We start from the raw sequence: 18,983 nt of genomic DNA on the forward strand, positions 1-18,983 counted from the left end.
CGCGCACAGCGACCTGGGGAATTGGTGGAGGAGTTCCTAGGCACCCTGAAAACGCTTGGCAAAGACTGCAAGTGCCAAGATGTAAAAGCCGCAGTGTACACTGACGAGCTTGTTCGTGATGCCTTTATCACAGGCCTCAGCTCCACTTACATCCGGCAGAGACTGCTGGAAAAAATGGGATTGGACCTGAAACAGGCTGCGGACACAGCGCGATCCCTGGATGTGGCCCAGAGAAACTCGGACGCCTACTCTTCAGCCCGCGCCGTCCACGCCGCCACGTGCGCACCAAGGGCGCCGCCATCTTGGAAGGCACCTTCCCCGCCCGGCAGCCCGACACCGTCGGGGCCCAGCTCTCCCCCCAGAAGCCCTACGACAGCCACGACGCATCGGGGACCCAACTGCTACTTCTGCGGGCAGCCGAAGCACACCAGAAACCTGTGCCCGGCGAAAGGCACCACCTGCTTTAAGTGCGGTAAGAAGGGGCACTTCGGGAAGGTGTGCAGAGGGAACCCCGCCGGAAAACCCGCCACCGCCGCGTGTGCGCCGTGGGAGCGGCCATCTTGGACGCCATCTTGCCCGACCTCGTGGGGTCCGCCATCTTATGAGCAGACAGCGTGGACGCCATCTTGTCTCGATCAGGGCCCTACAGTGGCATCGGTCACAGTGGACCAGACCAGGCCGCACCCGCTATCCAAATCAATGGTGGACATCGAGGTAAACGGGTGCGGGGTTAAATGTTTAATTGACAGTGGAAGCACGGAGAGTTTTATCCACCCTGAACTGGCACAACAACTCTCCCTAAAGGTGGTCCCTACTCGGGGTACCATCTCTATGGCTGATAAAACCCAGACATCGACCATTATGGGTTACTGCACGGTACAATTGTCCGTTAACGGAACTGTATACGATAATTTTAAAGTATTAATCATGAAGAATCTATGTGCGAGCGTGATCTTGGGCCTGGATTTCCAGTGCAACCACCAAAGCATCACGCTCAAGTACGGTGGGTCCCAGCCGCCCCTCACAGTGTGCGGTCTGGCTACCCTGAAGGTAAAGCCGCCTTCGCTATTCGCGAACCTTACCCCTAACTGCCGGCCAATAGCGACCAAAAGCAGGAGGTACAGCTGGGAGGACAGGCGGTTTATTGCGACCGAGGTAGACAGGCTCCTGAAAGAGTGCATTATTGAACGCAGCAACAGCCCGTGGCGCGCCCAAGTGGTAGTGGTAAGGGGTAGCGAGAAGAAACGGATGGTGATCGACTATAGCCAAACGATCAACAGGTACACCCAACTAGACGCCTACCCGCTACCCCGCATATCAGAAATGGTGAACCAAATCGCCCAATACCGGGTGTTCTCCACCATCGACCTCAAGTCAGCGTACCACCAGCTCCCTATCAGACCAGAGGACCGCCCGTACACCGCCTTCGAGGCGAACGGACACCTCTACCAATTCCTCAGAGTCCCCTTTGGGGTGACGAATGGGGTCTCGGTCTTCCAGAGGGAGATGGACCGCATGGTCGATGACCACCACTTGCAGGCAACCTTCCCCTACCTCGACAACGTCACCATCTGCGGTCACAACCAGCAGGATCACGACTCGAACCTCGAAAGGTTCCTGAAAACCGCACAAAAACTCAACCTCACCTACAACGAGGACAAGTGCGTTTTCAACACCACGCGCCTCTGCATACTAGGCAGCGTGGTGGAGAATGGGGAAATCGGACCAGACCCCGACCGATTGCGCCCCCTACGGGAGCTGCCCCTGCCCAACACTCCCAAAGCCCTGAAAAGGTGCCTGGGGTTATTTTCTTATTATTCCCAATGGGTCCCCAACTACTCCGACAAAGCCCGCCCCCTCTTGAAAGCATCCTCTTTTCCGCTTTCTGCTGAGGCCCACGCCGCCTTCAAAAGCATTAAGCAGGATATTGAGCGGGCCACGCTACAGGCAGTGGACGAGAACACTCCATTTCAAGTGGAAAGTGATGCGTCTGACTTTGCCTTGGCGGCCACCCTCAACCAGGCGGGGCGGCCCGTAGCTTTCTTCTCGAGGACCCTCCAAGGGCCCGAGATCAGACACTCCTCCGTGGAAAAGGAGGCCCAAGCCATCGTGGAGGCAGTGCGCCACTGGCGCCACTACCTAGCCGGCAAACGCTTCACCCTACTTACCGACCAGCGGTCGGTAGCGTTTATGTTCAATAATAAACAGAGGGGGAAGATCAAAAATGATAAGATTCTTAGGTGGCGGATCGAGCTCTCCACCTTCGAGTATGACATCATTTACCGGCCAGGGGCCCTTAACGAATCCCCTGACGCCCCCTCACGAGGGATGTGTGCCAGCGCCACCGGGGATCGGCTACAGACCCTCCACAACGACCTCTGCCACCCAGGGGTCACGCGGCTGTTCCACTCCATAAAGTCCCGCAACTTACCCTACTCGATTGAGGAAGTTCGGTCTCTGACCAGGAACTGCCGCACTTGCGCTGAGTGCAAGCCTCGGTTCTACCGCCCAGATAGAGCCCACTTAATCAAAGCTACACGGCCTTTTGAGCGGCTCAGCTTAGATTTCAAGGGCCCCCTCCCGTCCGTCGACCGCAATGTTTACTTCCTGAACATTGTGGACGAATACTCCCGGTTCCCATTCGCCTTCCCCTGCCCAGACATGACCAGCGCCACGGTCATTAAATGCCTCAACAGCCTGTTCTGCCTGTTCGGTATGCCGAGCTACATCCATATGGATAGGGGGGCGTCCTTCATGAGTGAAGAGCTACGCCAGTACATGCTGTCCAGGGGGATCGCCACGAGCCGTACCACCAGCTACAACCCCCGGGGTAACGGTCAAGTGGAGCGAGAGAACGGGACAGTATGGAAAGCAGTCACTCTAGCTCTAAGGACCAAGGGCCTCCCTATCTCCCGCTGGCAGGAAGTCCTCCCAGATGTGCTCCATTCGATACGGTCGCTATTGTGTACTGCCACTAATGCCACGCCTCATGAATGAATGTTTGTCTTTCCCCGGAAATCCACCTCAGGCGTATCCATGCCGTCATGGCTCTCCACCCCAGGTCCGGTATTCGTGCGAAGGCATGTGAGGGGCCACAAGACGGACCCTCTCGTGGAGCCAGTGCACCTACTCCACGCCAACCCCCAATACGCGTATGTCCGGCACGCCGACGGAAGGGAGGACACCGTGTCCATAAAAGACGTCACCCCAGCTGGTAACAACAACAACCACGACAATAGCAGCAACAACGATCACAGCAACTCTTACCCACCCACTACTCTTTCATCACCCCCGGAAGAACATCGACCAACGGCACCCCCACCAACTACCCCTTCAACAACCCTGGCGGCACCCCCGGCAGAGACCCAGGAGGCCACCGGGGACACCCAGCCGACACCCGCGGCACCACAACAGCCACGTCGGTCGCAGAGGACTATCAAACCCCCGAACAGACTAAATCTATAGAAGGGGTGAATGTGATGAAATATTCCATTCATCACTGCCTGTGACTGTGGTTGGTTTCAGTTTCACTTCCCTTACCTCTGTTCCATTTCCTCACCATTGTATTGTACTATGTGTAGGGCTCCGCCCATACCTGGCCCATTGTATTGTACTATGTGTAGGGCTCCGCCCATACCTGGCCCCTATGTAAGCTGGCCCAGCCTGCAGCACATCCAGTATGGCAGAGCTCTGGATGGAAGATACCTCTCTCCTGTGTGTTACCTTCTAAGTCAATAAAAGCCTTGTTTTGTTTCGCTAACATCGAGTCTCGGATTTATTGAGGCACATCAGGGAGGACCAAGGACTATCGGAGCGTCGGACTGTCCAAAGGCGCTCCATGGTCTGAAACTCTGCCTTTGCGGCTGCAAGCTTTCCGGGTTTTAATCTTCGTGCCCGAGCGTAAACAGGCGATCCCGTTGTGGTGATGTGATGCGCCACACCGTGCCTCGCGACTGCTGCCGAAAATGTAAGCCTGGTGAGCTCCGGGAACTCGCCGAGTAGGCGCCTAAACCCTTCCTGCGATGGAACCGCACAGGCAACTGACCAGGAGACAGCGGTGCTGCGGTGGTAAGGCACCGCGTGGAAAGTAGACACATTAATGAGTCGACAATGTTGGACGTCGACCAGAAAACCATAGGCACAGAAAAAATCAGCCCCCAGGATGGCCTGTGATACTTTAGCCGTTATAAACTCCCACACAAAACGTTGACCTCCGAGAGTTAAATTAACTGTCCGTTTACCGAACGTGCGAATGGCCGCACCATTGGCTGCCTCGAGGGAAGGACCGTGACCGCCGGATTGTAGATCTAGCTTTGAAACTGGCAAAGTACTGCACTGAGAACCAGTGTCACACAAGAATCGTCGCCCTGTCATGGAATCCGTAATGTAGAGGAGTTTTCCCGCTGAACCGACTGCCATGGTGAACTGGGTGTGTTTGTCAGACCCTGTCATCCTCATCGAAGTTTGCGGGCCTGCTGGAGATTTTTTTTCAGCGAAACTGCAGGGAGGACGGCAGCGTCGAGCCTTGGCGCCAAAACGGGCGTGGTACACACACCAGCCTGCTGGAGGAGGGCTGGACTTTGCTCGCATAGGGGAAAGGCGCCTCATGGCTGCACAACTCTGCTGTGTGACCGTAAAAATCTTGTCTGCCTCTGCAGCAAGCTCGGCATAGTCCGTAATCATAGAACTGGCCAAGGCTGCCTGAACTGGTTCAGGTAGCTGGCAGAGGAAGAGTTCCCGAAACAAAAAACATTGGGGCTCCGAACCCAAAAGCGTGAGCATCTGGCTCATCAATTCCGATGGTTTTGAGTCCCCGAGGCCGGGCATAGCAATAAGCCTGCGTGCACGCTCCGACTTATTTAAACCAAACACCTGTAGTAAACGAGTTTTTAGAGCTTCATACTTGCCCTCTGCTGGTGGATTGCCCAGGAGGCTGATGACCCGTGAGGCCGTGGCGCTGTCAAGAGCGGAGACCACGTAATAATAACGGGTCGAATCCGCTGTAATGTCCCGGAGTGCACACTGGGCTTCTGCCTGGAAAAACCATGCTGCTGGTTGCTGTTCCCAGAACTGCGGCAATTTAAGGGCAACGGCGTTCGTGTTCATTATAAATATCTCGACGAAAGTTGTCCGACGAGATCGGGGTCACCAATGTAGGAACGGAAGTTCCTATCCGAATAATGAAGTTCGACGCAGTGAAACAAAATAACAAAGTTTAATAAACAAACAACTTAACTGGTAAAACTACAGAAGCAGATGTAAACAGGTCTGTGCAGCCTCACAGCCTCTCTAAGACTGCTACTAAGTACTGGAAGCTGACGTCATGACGTCATCGCGTTCTCCGCGCCAACTGGGGGTCACGTGATCGGCGTCATGACGTCATCACGCGAAAATGCAAGAAACTACATACAGTTTAAAGGTGCAGTCCACAGCTGCACTACATGGTAGTTAAAGGGATGATTACTAATTGCCCAGTGTCTCTTGGTGGCTCCACCACACTGCTATTAATAATGAGTTAAACTGTCTGTACAGCATTGCACACAGTGTCCGTAATAAAACAGGAGAGCTGGAGGCAATCATGCATTGCGAGAAACCAGACATAGTAGGGATTATTAAGACATGGCTACAGAAAAATCAGGACTGGAAATTAAACATTGCAGGGTACAACATATTTAGAAAAGATAGAGAGGGAAAAAGGGGAGGTGGAATAGCTGTACTTATTAGGGATAACATAATGGCAGTAGAAAAAAGTGACGCAGCTATCAGCAAGACAGAAATAGAATCCATGTGGATAGAGATAAAAGATAATAAAGGATCAATCACACTAATAGGGGTAGTCTACAGACCACCTAATAGTGGGAGGGCGGTGGAGGAAGAAATATGCACAAACAAATTAGGGAAAGGAGTAAAAAACATAGAATAATAATCATGGGGGATTTCAACTACCCCGATATTAATTGGACAAAGAGGTAGGTAAAGGGGATATGGGAATGGAATTCCTACAAAGTGTACAGGACTCCTTTCTAACCCAATATGTAAAAAGCCCAACAAGGGAGGATTCGTTATTGGATCTAGTGATGGGGAATGAACGAGAGCAGATAAGAGAGGTAAAAGTAAGGGAACATCTAGGCAATAGTGACCATAATATACGCTTTAGGATAATAATTGAGAAGGACATAAGTATATGAAGGGTAATACATTGGAGGAAAGCTGATTTTGAGGGGCTGAGAATACAACTTGGGAAAATAAAATGGACTTCAATATTGGCAAACAATGATGTAGATCAGCAATGGGAAACATTTAAAACGTTGTTCAACAGAGTCTAGGAAAAATATATTCCGCTAATAAAAAAGAACAAACTAAACACTAATGGGACACCATGGATAAATAAAGCTATAAGGGAAAAAATGAGGGTTAGGAAAGAGGCATACATTAAGTACATGGACAGCAGGGGAGAGCATGATAAGGGAGAATACGAAGAGATTAGGAGAGAAGTCAAAAAATCAATTAGGAAGGCAAAGATGAACCATGAAATTAAATTATCAAGGAACATAAAACAAAATAGTAAAATATTTTACAGACACATAAATAAAAAAAGGAAAGTTGGGATGGGAATAGGGCCACTAAGGGATGGACCGGATAATACCACAGGCAGTGATAGAGAGATGGCAGAAATATTAAATGATTACTTTGCTTCAGTATTTACCAGGGAGATAGAACAGGTGGACAATGCACTGGAAGGTGAGATTAGAAATGAAATAAATGCATTTAAAATAAAAAGAAATATATTGGCCCAGAAATTAGGCTCGGGGGCTTGCCGCGCATGCAAGCCCCCGATGAGCACTTACCCGGCGCACCTGCCGTTTTCAGTTGATTACTCCCGGGCAGCGTCTGACGTCACACCACCCAGGAGTGCAGCCAGCGCGAAGCCTCGAGCGCGGAGTCTAAGTTAGACACGCCCCTTGAGGTCTCCTTAACATAGGCCACGCCCCCAATTTTTAACACAAGCTGCAAAGCAATTCTACATGCAGAGCAGCATTTTAAAGAAATTTTTTGTATTTTTATTAATCTTTAGGTAACTTTTATAAAGTTTTAAATACTTTAAAATTATTTTGAAGAATGTAAAGTAGTTTTAAACAGAATTAAAGCGTAGTTATTCTGATGAGCCGGCTGGGATCATGTGGGCACTGGGCAACAAATGGGAGGTTGCAAAAGTTCATTCATAAGTTTGATATTAAGAACTGTCAAACTCATGAAAACTCAGGGCGCCCAAAACAGCACTTAAACTACAAATAAAAGTTAAAAAAACATCCCACTAAATAAATGAACTATGAATAACTGTAAAAAAAACTATTTTAAACAATTAATCAAATTTAAAAAAAAAATTTTTTTTAACAAATAGGGTCTAAAAATACACTTACCTTACTGTAAATTGTTTAAAAATAATAAACCTGTGGAGAAAAAAATTCTAAATTGTATTAATAGACCACTTACCTGTAAAACTAAGTACTTACGTCTGGTATTTTCAAGCGTAAAAACCGGAGGCCTTTACGCACGGGCAACTCTTTACAAAAAAAGGAAATTCAGCACGCACACGCTGCCTGATATGTTGTACGCGTTCCGCCTCTTAACCCCTTGGTTCAGAGGACAGGAAATGCCGGTTTTCAGCGCATGCACTGTGCATCCTGATAACCGGCACTTCCATCGGGCCCACGCGTGAGTACACCGTCTGTACTCACGCGTTGGGACCGGAATTACTGGCCCATTAAATAAACTAATCAAACTCAAAGAGGAAAAAAACCCTGGTCTAGACAGGTTACATCCACACATTTTAAAAGAATCTAGGGAAGAGATAGCAGAGGCATTACTACACATATTTAATAAACATGGAACATTTATTCCCATCAAGTCATTACACAGACCATGTACAGTCCACCCTACGATGCATTCTAACCAATCCATTTAATCTGCTTAGGAAAGGTTCTCCCTGCGTCCAGTGCCGAATTGAGGTAAATTCCAGAATATTTACCTACCCTTACATCCTATATAATTCATCATACATTAATACTTTACTTGGCAAAGGCATTTCCATGGTCCCAGTAGCTCAGGAATCATCAAATTTCATAATTACCGCTATCAATGCTTATTGTTTCTAAATCCATGCTGTTCATTCTTTATGGCAGCAGCCTCTTGAACTGGATCAATAGTGCAGTATTCCCCACTATGGATATTGCACCAACTGATCCAAAATTCCCAGGCTTATAGAATCATAAAATGATACAGCACAGAAGGAGGCCATTCGGCCCATTGTGCCTGTGCCGGCTCTTTGAAAGAGCTATCCAATTAGTCCCACTCCCCTGCTCTTTCCCCAGAGCCCTGCAGATTTTTCCTTTTCAAGTATTTACCCAATTCCCTTTTGAAAGTTATTATTGAATCTGCTTTCACTATCCTTTCAGGCAGTGCATTCCAGATCATAGCAACTCATGCGTAAAAATGTTTTTCCTCATGACGCCTCTGGTTCTTTTGCCAATTCCTCTTACCAAAATAAATCACTTCACACTTCTCTGCATTAAATTTCATCTGCCATCAGTCTGCCCATTTCATCAGTCAGCCCATGTCCTCCTGAAGTCTGTTACTATCCTCCTCACTACTACATTTCTTAGTTCCGTGTCATCTGCAAACTTTGAAATTATGCCTTTTCTACCCAAGTCAATCAACATAACAAAAACTGATTATCTGGTCATTGCTGTTTGTGGGAGCTTGCTGAGCGCAAATTAGCTGCTGTGTTTTCTACATTACAACAGTAACTACACTTCAAAAAGTATTTCATTGGCTGTAAAGTGCTTTGGGACATCAGGTGGTCATGAAAGCCACTATATAAATGCAAGTCTTTCTTTCTTAAGTCTAGGTCATTAATATATATCAAAAAAAGCAGTGGTTCCAACACCAACCCCTGGGGGACACCACTGCACACTTCCCTCCAGTCTGAAAAAAAACATTCACCACTACTCTCTGCTTTCTGCCCCTTAGTCAATTTCATATCCACACAGCCACTGCCCCTTTAATCCCATGGGCTTCAATCTTGCTAACAATCCTTTTATGAATGCCTTGATAACATTGAAGTGTTTGGAAACAGGAACTGTTTATATGAAGTTTCTAAAAATATTATAAGTATTAGAAGTTTGACCTGGCCACTCCAATGGCACAGCCAGACCAAATTTCATTGCTGGCTGAAAAATTGGCCTGTAGAACTGGTTTTCATCCAATGATGAAGATGGGTCCTAACTTCAGTAAGAATGGAGGAGCCACAAGAGAATACAAAAAAAAAATCAAGTCTCAATGTGTGACTTCTTCAGGCATGCTTTCCCTCCATTCCTGCCGTTGAGTTCACTTGTTTATTATGAGGGCCTTCCTGTTATCACAAAAATGTGTTAGCACTTCATCTAATGCCATGTCAGTTGTCAATATTGTGGCTTTTGGTTGGCTTAAAATATAGCTTTTAAAATTAGTGTTAGCCAATAAATCCCTCTTTTTAAAAAAAATAGCTCCCATCTCCAAAATCGACAGCACAAACTCAGTGAAAAAGATAAAAAAAGAGACTTCCGTGTTTTTTAAGCTAAATCAGAAAATAGGTAAAATAGGAAAAAGTGAAGTTAAAGCTAAGAACAAAAGAACAAGGGAAGAATGGGAATGCAGAGAGAGAGGGAGAGAGAAAATGATTGAACCCCAGCGGGCTTAGCAGGCCAATTAAGGGGAAGCCGGTTACAGAGAATGTCAGCGTATGACGTTTCATCTGTCAAAAATTTTTGACAGATGATTTGTCATTGTTTGACAGCTTTGAGAAGCTGTCGAACACTGACATTCTCTGTTGTTTGGTGAGTTCTTGTACTCAAGGCTCACCAAACCTATTTTCTGAGCAGAAAGCAGATGGCTGTTGCATCGGAGAATGCAGCGCCCATTCTGTCATCTCTGCCATTGAGATGCAGGAGCCTCTGGATCCCCAATGATTGAAGCCTGCAGGAAGAAACAAAGATAAGTAAACTTTTCACTCACCTCACATACTTACCTCTCCACACTTGCACCCATCACTCACCTCCACAGCGCACTTTTGGGCCCCTCCAACCTCTGCAGACCCACTGCTTGCCTCGCTGACCCTGGCAGGGTTTCCCGACGTCGAGAAGCCGGGACCTCTGCTGGAAAAATGAGGATAATCCTTTTAACTGCCTGTTAACTACCTGTTAACAGGCAGTTTAGTGGCTGTAATCCCCTTCCCGCCTCCAGGAGACGGGGCCAGGCGCGGGTCGGGTACCCACCTCCTGGGAAGGTGGCATGGAGGCGGGTTGGGAACGGGTTGGGTACCCGCCCCTAGATTCTGCCATTTTCCCGGCAGTCCCGCCTCCAAACCCTCCTCCCCAGGGCTGGCAAAATCGCTCCCTGAGTTTCTTTTCAGCATATTTTTGGTAACACAATATCTGATGGTAATTTGCACAAGATGATTGCTCACAGATTTCCTATCCCATAGTCCTTGTACTGGTGAAGTGAGTAGCAGATTGAAGACCACAAGATGGTCCTGGATTATGAGAGTGTCCTTTCTTTAATGTAGAAACACAACTGTTGAGGATAATCAGATTTGATAAAAAATTATCCATCAAAGCAACAATGGTATCTTATCCTGTAACAATGACATTGATCTTAAATCCCATTTCATAATTGATCTCCATTTGCTTGGGAATCCTGGAACACAGGAAGATCAGCATTCAGCAGTTAATTAATAGATGCTGGAGCACCCTCACCCCAGATTGCTGGCATTATTTGACTTACTGGCCTAGAAATTAATTAGTCCGGGCCCATTTTCAGGCCCAGACGTGGTGCTGCGAGACTAATACACGCCCGAACCAAGAGGCCCAAGGAGAGATGGAAGCTGGTCCTCGGGCTTCATCAACATACTCGGCAATACGGTGGGTTGTGGGGGGGGTCGCAACTCTTGTGGAATCGGGGAAGCCCTGTTGCTCCTCAGGCTGTTTTTTTTAACAATGTTTTAAAAAATTGCCCAAATTTTGTGCTTGTGGGGGCCACTGATGAATCCTGAGCAGGGCAGGCCCAATGCTTGCCTTGCTAATCACTGACTAATTTCTCTATGGGGTCCTTCAACAGTCATAAGGCCCCTCATTTACATATTTAAGGGGCCAATGCCTGTTTTAGGCACCTGCTCAGGACAGCTAAATAAAAGCCCCATGAAATTAGCTGGGACCAATGCCTGCTCAGATTACGCACAGATCATCCCACTGCTAAATTGGTATGCTTTGCACTCATTTTATTCCCAAAAACGGGCACAGCACATACTAATTTCTACCCCACTGGTTGCAAGCGCCACCATTGTTTGGCTGATCACAAACTTAGCACATAAAATATCCCTACTCCTTGAAAGAGCCTATAATTTGACTAATTCTGAATTATAGCTTACAGCAGTCTCTCAAACAAATAATTTCTAAGCAGCCATTACAGTATTCCATGGAAGTGCTTGGATTCCATCTTAAGGTTACCATGACTTTAAAATGATACATATAAGGGGTAGAGTCTATGCCGGGGTTCTCCCAATCATCTGCCAAAGTTCAACAGAAACTCCGGAAAAATGCTGTGGATGGTAGCTCATGCTATTTCTCTGGGGTTTCCACTGATCTACCACTGATGTTACAATAGATAAGCAAGAGCACCCTTGTGAAAATGCAAGGCGATAGACACACACATCTCACTGGTGAAAATGTTGTCAAGAGTAGAAACAAAGATCAGCACTGCTGCATGTTACCATCTGGTGATGACAAACTAAGTCTCTTCCTGTTTTAATTTATACTTTTATTTCTCCTGAAAACAATTATGCTTTTTTTCTAAAGTCTTGTACTACTGCATTCTTATTCTTACCCTTGGCCTTAATTAAGATATCGAGTCATAATTATACAATAATCAGGCCCCAAGTGGTCACCTAATTCTAAGATACTAACAAGCTCTGATGGATTAATCCCAATATAAACAGCTGGCACAGATGTAATGAGCTGAATGGTTTCCTTCTGTAATATATTTTCTATGATTCTATCATTTTATGAAATCTAGAGCATCTGCTATAATATGCTGCTTCACATGTTGTTAAGAAGTACATTGATTACCTCTATGAAATTGTACTTTCAGCACTTCTTGCCACATGTCCTTGGTTTTCCCACTTAACCACTGGCTTAATGAAATCCCATTGATTATCACATTATGAGTTCCTATAGCCTCTCCTACAGGATCCTATTCATGGGGAAAGCTTCTTGGTAAATATTGTGCAAAATGTTATACTGACTTTTTCTGTTACAGCGAAATGAATAAACGCCTGACAGAAGAGCAAGGCAAAAAGACATTTGATAGAGCTTTGAAACTGGAACAGGAATTTGGAGAACATTTTACAGGTGTGTATCCACTCAGCTACAATAAAGTGTTTGTAAAGAAAATTAGAAAGCTTGTACAGTGAGTGACTGTTCTGAATTGTCAGGATTTGCTTTCCTCTGTATATAAAGTACAGCCGTTTTAGAGTTAGTTTTGCTGCCCTTTATGGGTGAGGCAAATTGCACCATTAGATTTTTACAGTAAAATAATTTTTGTGTTGTTTGCGCATAGCTGTATGCAATGGAACTCTGTCAATGTGCATTTTCCATTGGTTAATAAAAATGTAATTATAGAAACACAATAGAACACTAAGCAGAAAATAGCATGCAAATAATTTGTTTTACATTACTTTACATCCACTACTAAGTGCATTGCTTTTATTTGATATAGATTTATCAGTTCTAACCTGGACATGATGCCAGTATTGTCATTGTTAAAACATTTGATGATGGATTAGCTAATCTGACGTGCTACTTTAGATGCTATTCAGCAACCATGCTAGGTTTGCCACATCATTACTTTGTCTCCTATACATTTCAACCATATTTTTTCATCATGTAATTGCAAGGAGATCGAGTCTTATTAAAATTTAAGACTTGAATTGTGTTCACATTTACAATATCTCTTATGTGACTAATTGCAGATGGGTTGCTCTGTACTATTGCAAATCATTTTGAAAGAGTTTTAAAGGGATTTACAGTGTGCAGCCAGTAATTCTAACAGTAAAGCACAGTTCTCTTGACCCAGAAATCCCAATTGTAACTGCACACAGATGTACTCTAAAGTGACACACTGTAAATAATAAAAAGGTAGTGCATTTAAAAGACAGTATCAGTCATTTAGACTAACACTTCAGTGCAGTAGTGAGGGAGTGCTTCATTGTCAGAGGTGCCATCTTTCAGATGGGAGGTTTATCTGCCCTCTCGGGTGGACATAAAAGGTCCCTTGGCACTATTAAAAGAAGAGTTCTCCCATATCTTGGACACTATTTATCCCTCAACTGACAAACAGATTACCTGGTCACTTATTTCATTGTTGTTTGTGGAACCTTGCTGTGTGCAAATTGATGCTGCATTTCCTACATTACAACAGGGACTACACTTCAAAAGTCCTTCATTAGCTGTAGGATATCACAAGGTCATGAAAGGTGTTATAAAATGCAAGTTCTTTCTTTCTTAATAATAAAATTTAACAAATGGATTGATGTATGTATATTTTAAAGTAACCAAAGTTAAATGGTCTCAGCAAAATTTTGATTTGGCTTGGTTTGATTGAAGCCACGAAACTCAGGTGTGTTTGCAGTTGAATTGTGGAATTCAGTGCCCCCCAAAGGCTGTGGATACGGGTTCAATTAAAATTTTCAAGACTGAGATCGATAGATTTTTGTTGGGCAAGGGTATCAAGGGATTTGAATAAAAGACGGGTAAATAGAGTTGAGATGCAGCTCAGCCATGGTCTAATTGAATGATCGCTGAATGGCCATCTCCTGTTCCTGTGTTCTTAGTTCATTTCTGCTGTTCACTGACCAGCAGAATAATATTGGCATCAGAGGAAAGTCCAATGACCCATTCTTGGAATTATATATATAAAGACTAAAATTAAGGAAAATCATCAAACTAAAATCACAAACATTAATTCTTATTTTATTTAAACCCACAGCAATAGTACAAGGAGAAACATTGGAAGAGATTTACAACCAATGCAAACTAACTATTGAAGAACAGTCTGGTCCATACATTTGGGTTCCCTCAAAGGAGAAATTGTGAATCAGCCATAGATGTGAGACTGATGAGAACACCTGTTCAAATAGTGACATTTAATTTGTTTTTAATTGCATTTTCATCTCTATCCATATGCATAATCATGAATGTACTTTGAGTTAGAAGCTCAGCAGGATGTTTCTGCACAGGTCGAAGCTATGTTTGGTGGGGGAGGGGTGTAAAAACAGCTAAGACAAGATTTGGCAACGAAGAAAGGGAGTCTGGGACACCATGGAGGATGCTACAGCATTTGCGTATCCAAGCCACGTGTGTACTGAACTCTTGTGTAAGGAGTTTAGCCCTTATTGTGATCAAATGAACAAATCAGGGACTCCTACACTTAGTTTTATTCCCTGATAGGGCAGTGCCCAACATTACAACATCCAGCTAGCCTGTGTGCATTAGTGATTGCTATCCTGCAGATTTTGTAACTATGCAGATAAAATTCATCACATAATTTTATAAACACAGATTTTCTTTTTGTTGAGACTGAACATTATATAAAGATGAACTCACATCTATAAAATCCAAATAAGAAGCATTTTCAAATGTTCAACACATTTTAGAATGTGTCTAATTTAACAACTGGTTAAAATCAGGATAAGCTTCAATACTTACAATATACATTTTAATATTTGTATTCAGAGGTTATAGAAATAATTTATAGTAAAGGAAATATATTGCTGTAAATTGTGAGGTTTATTGTTCATGTTTTATGACAGATCCAGCACTGACTGGAAGTATTTTAAAGAAATCTAGGAAGGAGGGCAACTTGCAACTGGTTTTACATGATTAGAATCCAAATGAACTGAATATCAATCGATTTGTGAATAACAGTAAATTCACTGCCATCTCCAACTGTTGCTAGTGAAAATTCACTTACTTTTTTCCCTTATGAAATAAGCATGCAGCTTGAAATTTTATCCTCTAATTAGTCAATGTTAATTTGTGTGCTCTGCATTACAGTTTGAAGAGTAATAACTGTGGCTAAGTACAATCAAAAAAATGTCATTGTGATCTCCTACATAGCCATAGCAATATTTTATTATTTTAGTTTAATCTAGTTTATTATTTAGTATTTAGTTCTGTGTCGTGTGGCTGTTTCTACCTGAAGCTGCTATTGCAATTCTTCGAAATTTACCCATTTTGCTTTTTGATTTTTTTTTGTTTAGCTGGAATTTTATCTTCTGTAATATTGAGTGAATTGTACTGTACAGACTGCTGTATTTAAGGTGCACTGTAAGATTATGCTTGTCCTGTACTGGTTTGAATACAGTTAAACTCAATTTTAGCCTATAATACAAATTTAAAATACTTCATACCCATTACAAGTGCAGTAAGCAGAGAATTGTAAACGCTGAATAGATACAGCATTGTCCAACCCAGAACACAGGTGATGGACTGTTTTACCATTTCCTTTCATTCAATCTTTACTGCACACTGTCTGTGCACTTATCAACGTGCATTCCAGGATAGCAATTGATAAAACATTTGGAAGGGGAGGGAGGGGAATGAGTAGGAGTAAACAAATTGACCCATCAGTGAAGCTTTCAATTCAATTTGACCAGCTACTTGCGGAATATTTAATAACTATTGGCCCATAATGTTAGAATTCTCAGGAGTTAAGCTTACAGCACTTGGGTATTACAGGACTTGAATTTAAGCTCCCATGGAGTACCAAATTCTGTCAGTTGCTGTGTTTTTTTTCCACTTCAGTCAATGCATGTGAAGCCAATTATCCTGAAATCTCCAAAGCAAAATTATATACTTATTGTGTCGGTACTTTATTTTAATTTATTTATAAAGCTCTCTAATACACCTTTTCTCTAGTTTCTAATGATCTGCAAAGTGGTTTGCATTTATGATGTTGATCTCCTAGACTTTATATGGAATGACCAATATGCCGTTGTCCCTTCACATGATCTTAAGTGATTCTATTTGAAGAGGTTTGGGGGGTGGGGTAGCGGGGGGGGGGGGGGCGGGATTCTTCTAGATCCTATATATTTTTACAGGGAGTGAAATCATCTGCCTCTACTTTTCTAAAAGCCCTAATGAAAGTACTCCAAATATTCCACTGTGTCAAAATCTGGGAACTTGAAGGGGCCAGAACCCATTGGTCTTACCATAGTCAAATGCAGCAACTAACTTGAGGAATTTAAAGCTTTTGCACATTTTGTAAATTTATGATGAAAAATAATATAACCAGAGGGAAAGGCCTTGTTTCAAAACTTGCAGATTACTCCCTGATACTACACTACCTGCCGTAGTTGGATGAGACTGAAGAAGAAGCTCCACTGCTGGAACAAGCTCATAGTTACCTGTATGGAGGATTTTACAATACAGATTAGTTACCTATTGATTGTAAATAATCAATTCCATCCATTCCATTTGTGTAAAGAAAAAAAGCACACATAAATATAGAATTGAGTTGTATATTTAACAATATAAATAAGTATTCATGCTTGTTTATAATTTTAAAAATTAAATTACTCTTTATTGCACATAACACAATCTTGTATATACTGCTTTTGATCACAGTTCCATGTTTTTGTCAGATGTTGGCTGCACTATTTCACGATGAACCTGCAAAACCTTAATTCAATAAAGCCACTTCTCTGTACACTGTCATATGCACATTTAGTTCTGACGGCTGCAATGTTGTACTATTTGTTACTTGTCTGCCTTTCCTTTTTTTTAAGTGTTTTGTTACAGAGGAGTTTCATTTAATAATCTAAAGCTTACACAGATAAATTTTATTGAGCGAAATGTTTAAATCTTCTTTGTAAGCTATTCTAAAATTAACACATGGTGCTTTCTTTGGACTTGATTCCCAGCAATAATTATTTTCTGATGCAAATATAAGATTAAAGAACAAATTCTGAATCAATTGAAGAAACCAGGACGACACAAAAACAGTTTAAAGATCATTCTTATTCTTACAAATGAAACAAAAAACTGACATTCTAAAATTAAACTTAAAATTCTCAGGCCTAGAAATTCATCTCGGGCGGTGGCGAAAAACGGGCGGTATCGGATCGGCCGCCCATTATACGCAACGCCTGATATTCAGCTTCATTGACTGCAATAGAACTGAATATCAGCCATTGCGTATAACGGGCGGCCGATCTGCAATCGGCCACTTTGCGCCACCACCCGAGACGAATTTCTAGCCTGTCAACAGGAAGCAAAGCAGAAACATATCTGATATAAATGTAAAACTGGTGCATTCTAAACTATGTATTAATAGCTATCGTGAATAGTCCAGCAGATTTCATACTGGAATAGAAGACCCATGCTAATTAAATCGTTCTACTCTTATTTCAAAATTTAATTAGTGTGTATCCTATTGCAATATAAACCATGATGATGGATCATTCACTATAGCTTTAATAAAGTTTATCTCAGCAAAATTCTCAGTTTTATGGTGCAGTAATTACCCCCATGTTTAAAGCAACATTGTCTCTTGTGGTTTGGCCACAACACTTTATTTTGAAATTGTAAAAAAATGAAAGCTATAGCTTGGCTGTCTCAAAGTTCGACAAGGTTCTGTGCAATTTGTGTAAAAGCCTTGGGTGTGAATGACACAATGTACTGTTTGTGGTACTGTAAATAAATATGGCAGCTGAATTCGCTAGTGCCACTACCTTCATTTCTGAAATACACTTCAAATATACCTTCAAGACTAACGGCGTTGAGACCTTTAAAAAATAGTAATGTTGATTTGCTCAGCAATTTGGTCATGGAAAGAAAAGCTTCCCCTTTAGACAGGCAATAAGACATTTGGGTTGATTTTAAACCTCCCTGCCCAGCAGGAAAGAGGCAGGGCGCATTGTAAATACGAGTGATTTGACTTACCGCCCCATTCGTGCTGTAATTGCTCTGGCCACCATTTTCAGTGCTCCATTTAGGTGGCTGGGGTGCCTGCCGGAAGCAGGCCAGTGTCCAATGAATACATAGAAATCGGAGTCCTATGATGTAATTAGAACTCTGACGTGATTTAACTACATGGATCAAAAGCTCCACCCAGTGGCTAACCCTCTGAGTAAAACTTTGCGTGATTGGTTTCAGGCACTGACTGACTCATTGAAAGCACTATTTAAAGGGCAGTTAGATCATTGAGTTAGTGTACTATTGTACTTAGTGGATTTCTAATGGATTTTTCAGCTTGGCAGATTGCTTGTTCCTGTCCTTTTTTTGCCTTACTTGTACTGATTAAGCACTTACAGCTTATCATGGGTGCTATTTTTGCTTCATTGCTTTGGATAAGAACATAAGAACACAAGAATTAGGAGCAAGAGTAGGCCATACGGCCCCTCGAGCCTGCTCTGCCATTCAATAGGATCATGGCTGATCTTCGACCTCAACTCCACTTTCCCGCCCGATCCCCATATCCCTCGATTTCCCTTACAGTTAAAAATCTATCTATCGCAGCCTTGAATATACTCAATGACTCAGCATCCACATCCCTTTGGGGTACAGAATTCCAAAGATTCACAATCCTCTGAGTGAAGAAATTCCTCCTCATCTCAGTCTTATCCTGAGACTATGCCCCCTAGTTCTAGACTGTCTAGCCAGGGGAAACAACCTCTCAGCATCTACCCTGTCAATTCCCCTCGGAATCTTACATGTTTCAATGAGATCACCTCTCATTCTTCTAAACTCCAGAGAGTATAGGCCCAATCTACTCAATCTCTCCTCATAGGACAACCCTCTCATCCCAGTGATCAATCTAGGAACAGTTGGAGCAAGAGGATCAGCAGCAGGCGGAGCAACCAGGACAAGCAGCAGGTGGGCCTGTTAGAA

At 43.6% G+C, this 18,983-nt stretch overlaps 1 protein-coding gene across 11 annotated transcripts in view; it reads left to right on the forward strand.

Annotated features, from left to right (window-relative positions):
• dlg2 (discs, large homolog 2 (Drosophila)) overlaps positions 1–17,807 on the forward strand; it is a 1,642,261-nt gene extending 1,624,454 nt beyond the window's left edge. For all 11 annotated transcript variants that reach the window (XM_085998865.1, XM_085998867.1, XM_085998869.1 and 8 more), the window contains 2 exons: positions 12,352–12,443; positions 14,080–17,807. In XM_085998865.1, coding sequence (XP_085854991.1) covers positions 12,352–12,443; positions 14,080–14,186 — 199 coding nt within the window. In that variant the 3' untranslated portion in view covers positions 14,187–17,807. The remainder of the gene's footprint in view (positions 1–12,351; positions 12,444–14,079) is intronic.
• The last annotated feature ends 1,176 nt before the right edge of the window (positions 17,808–18,983 follow it).

The sequence above is a fragment of the Somniosus microcephalus genome, chromosome 10 (genome assembly GCF_052327205.1).
Source record: "Somniosus microcephalus isolate GS21.2 chromosome 10, FLI_Smic_1.0, whole genome shotgun sequence".
NCBI lineage: Eukaryota > Metazoa > Chordata > Chondrichthyes > Squaliformes > Somniosidae > Somniosus > Somniosus microcephalus.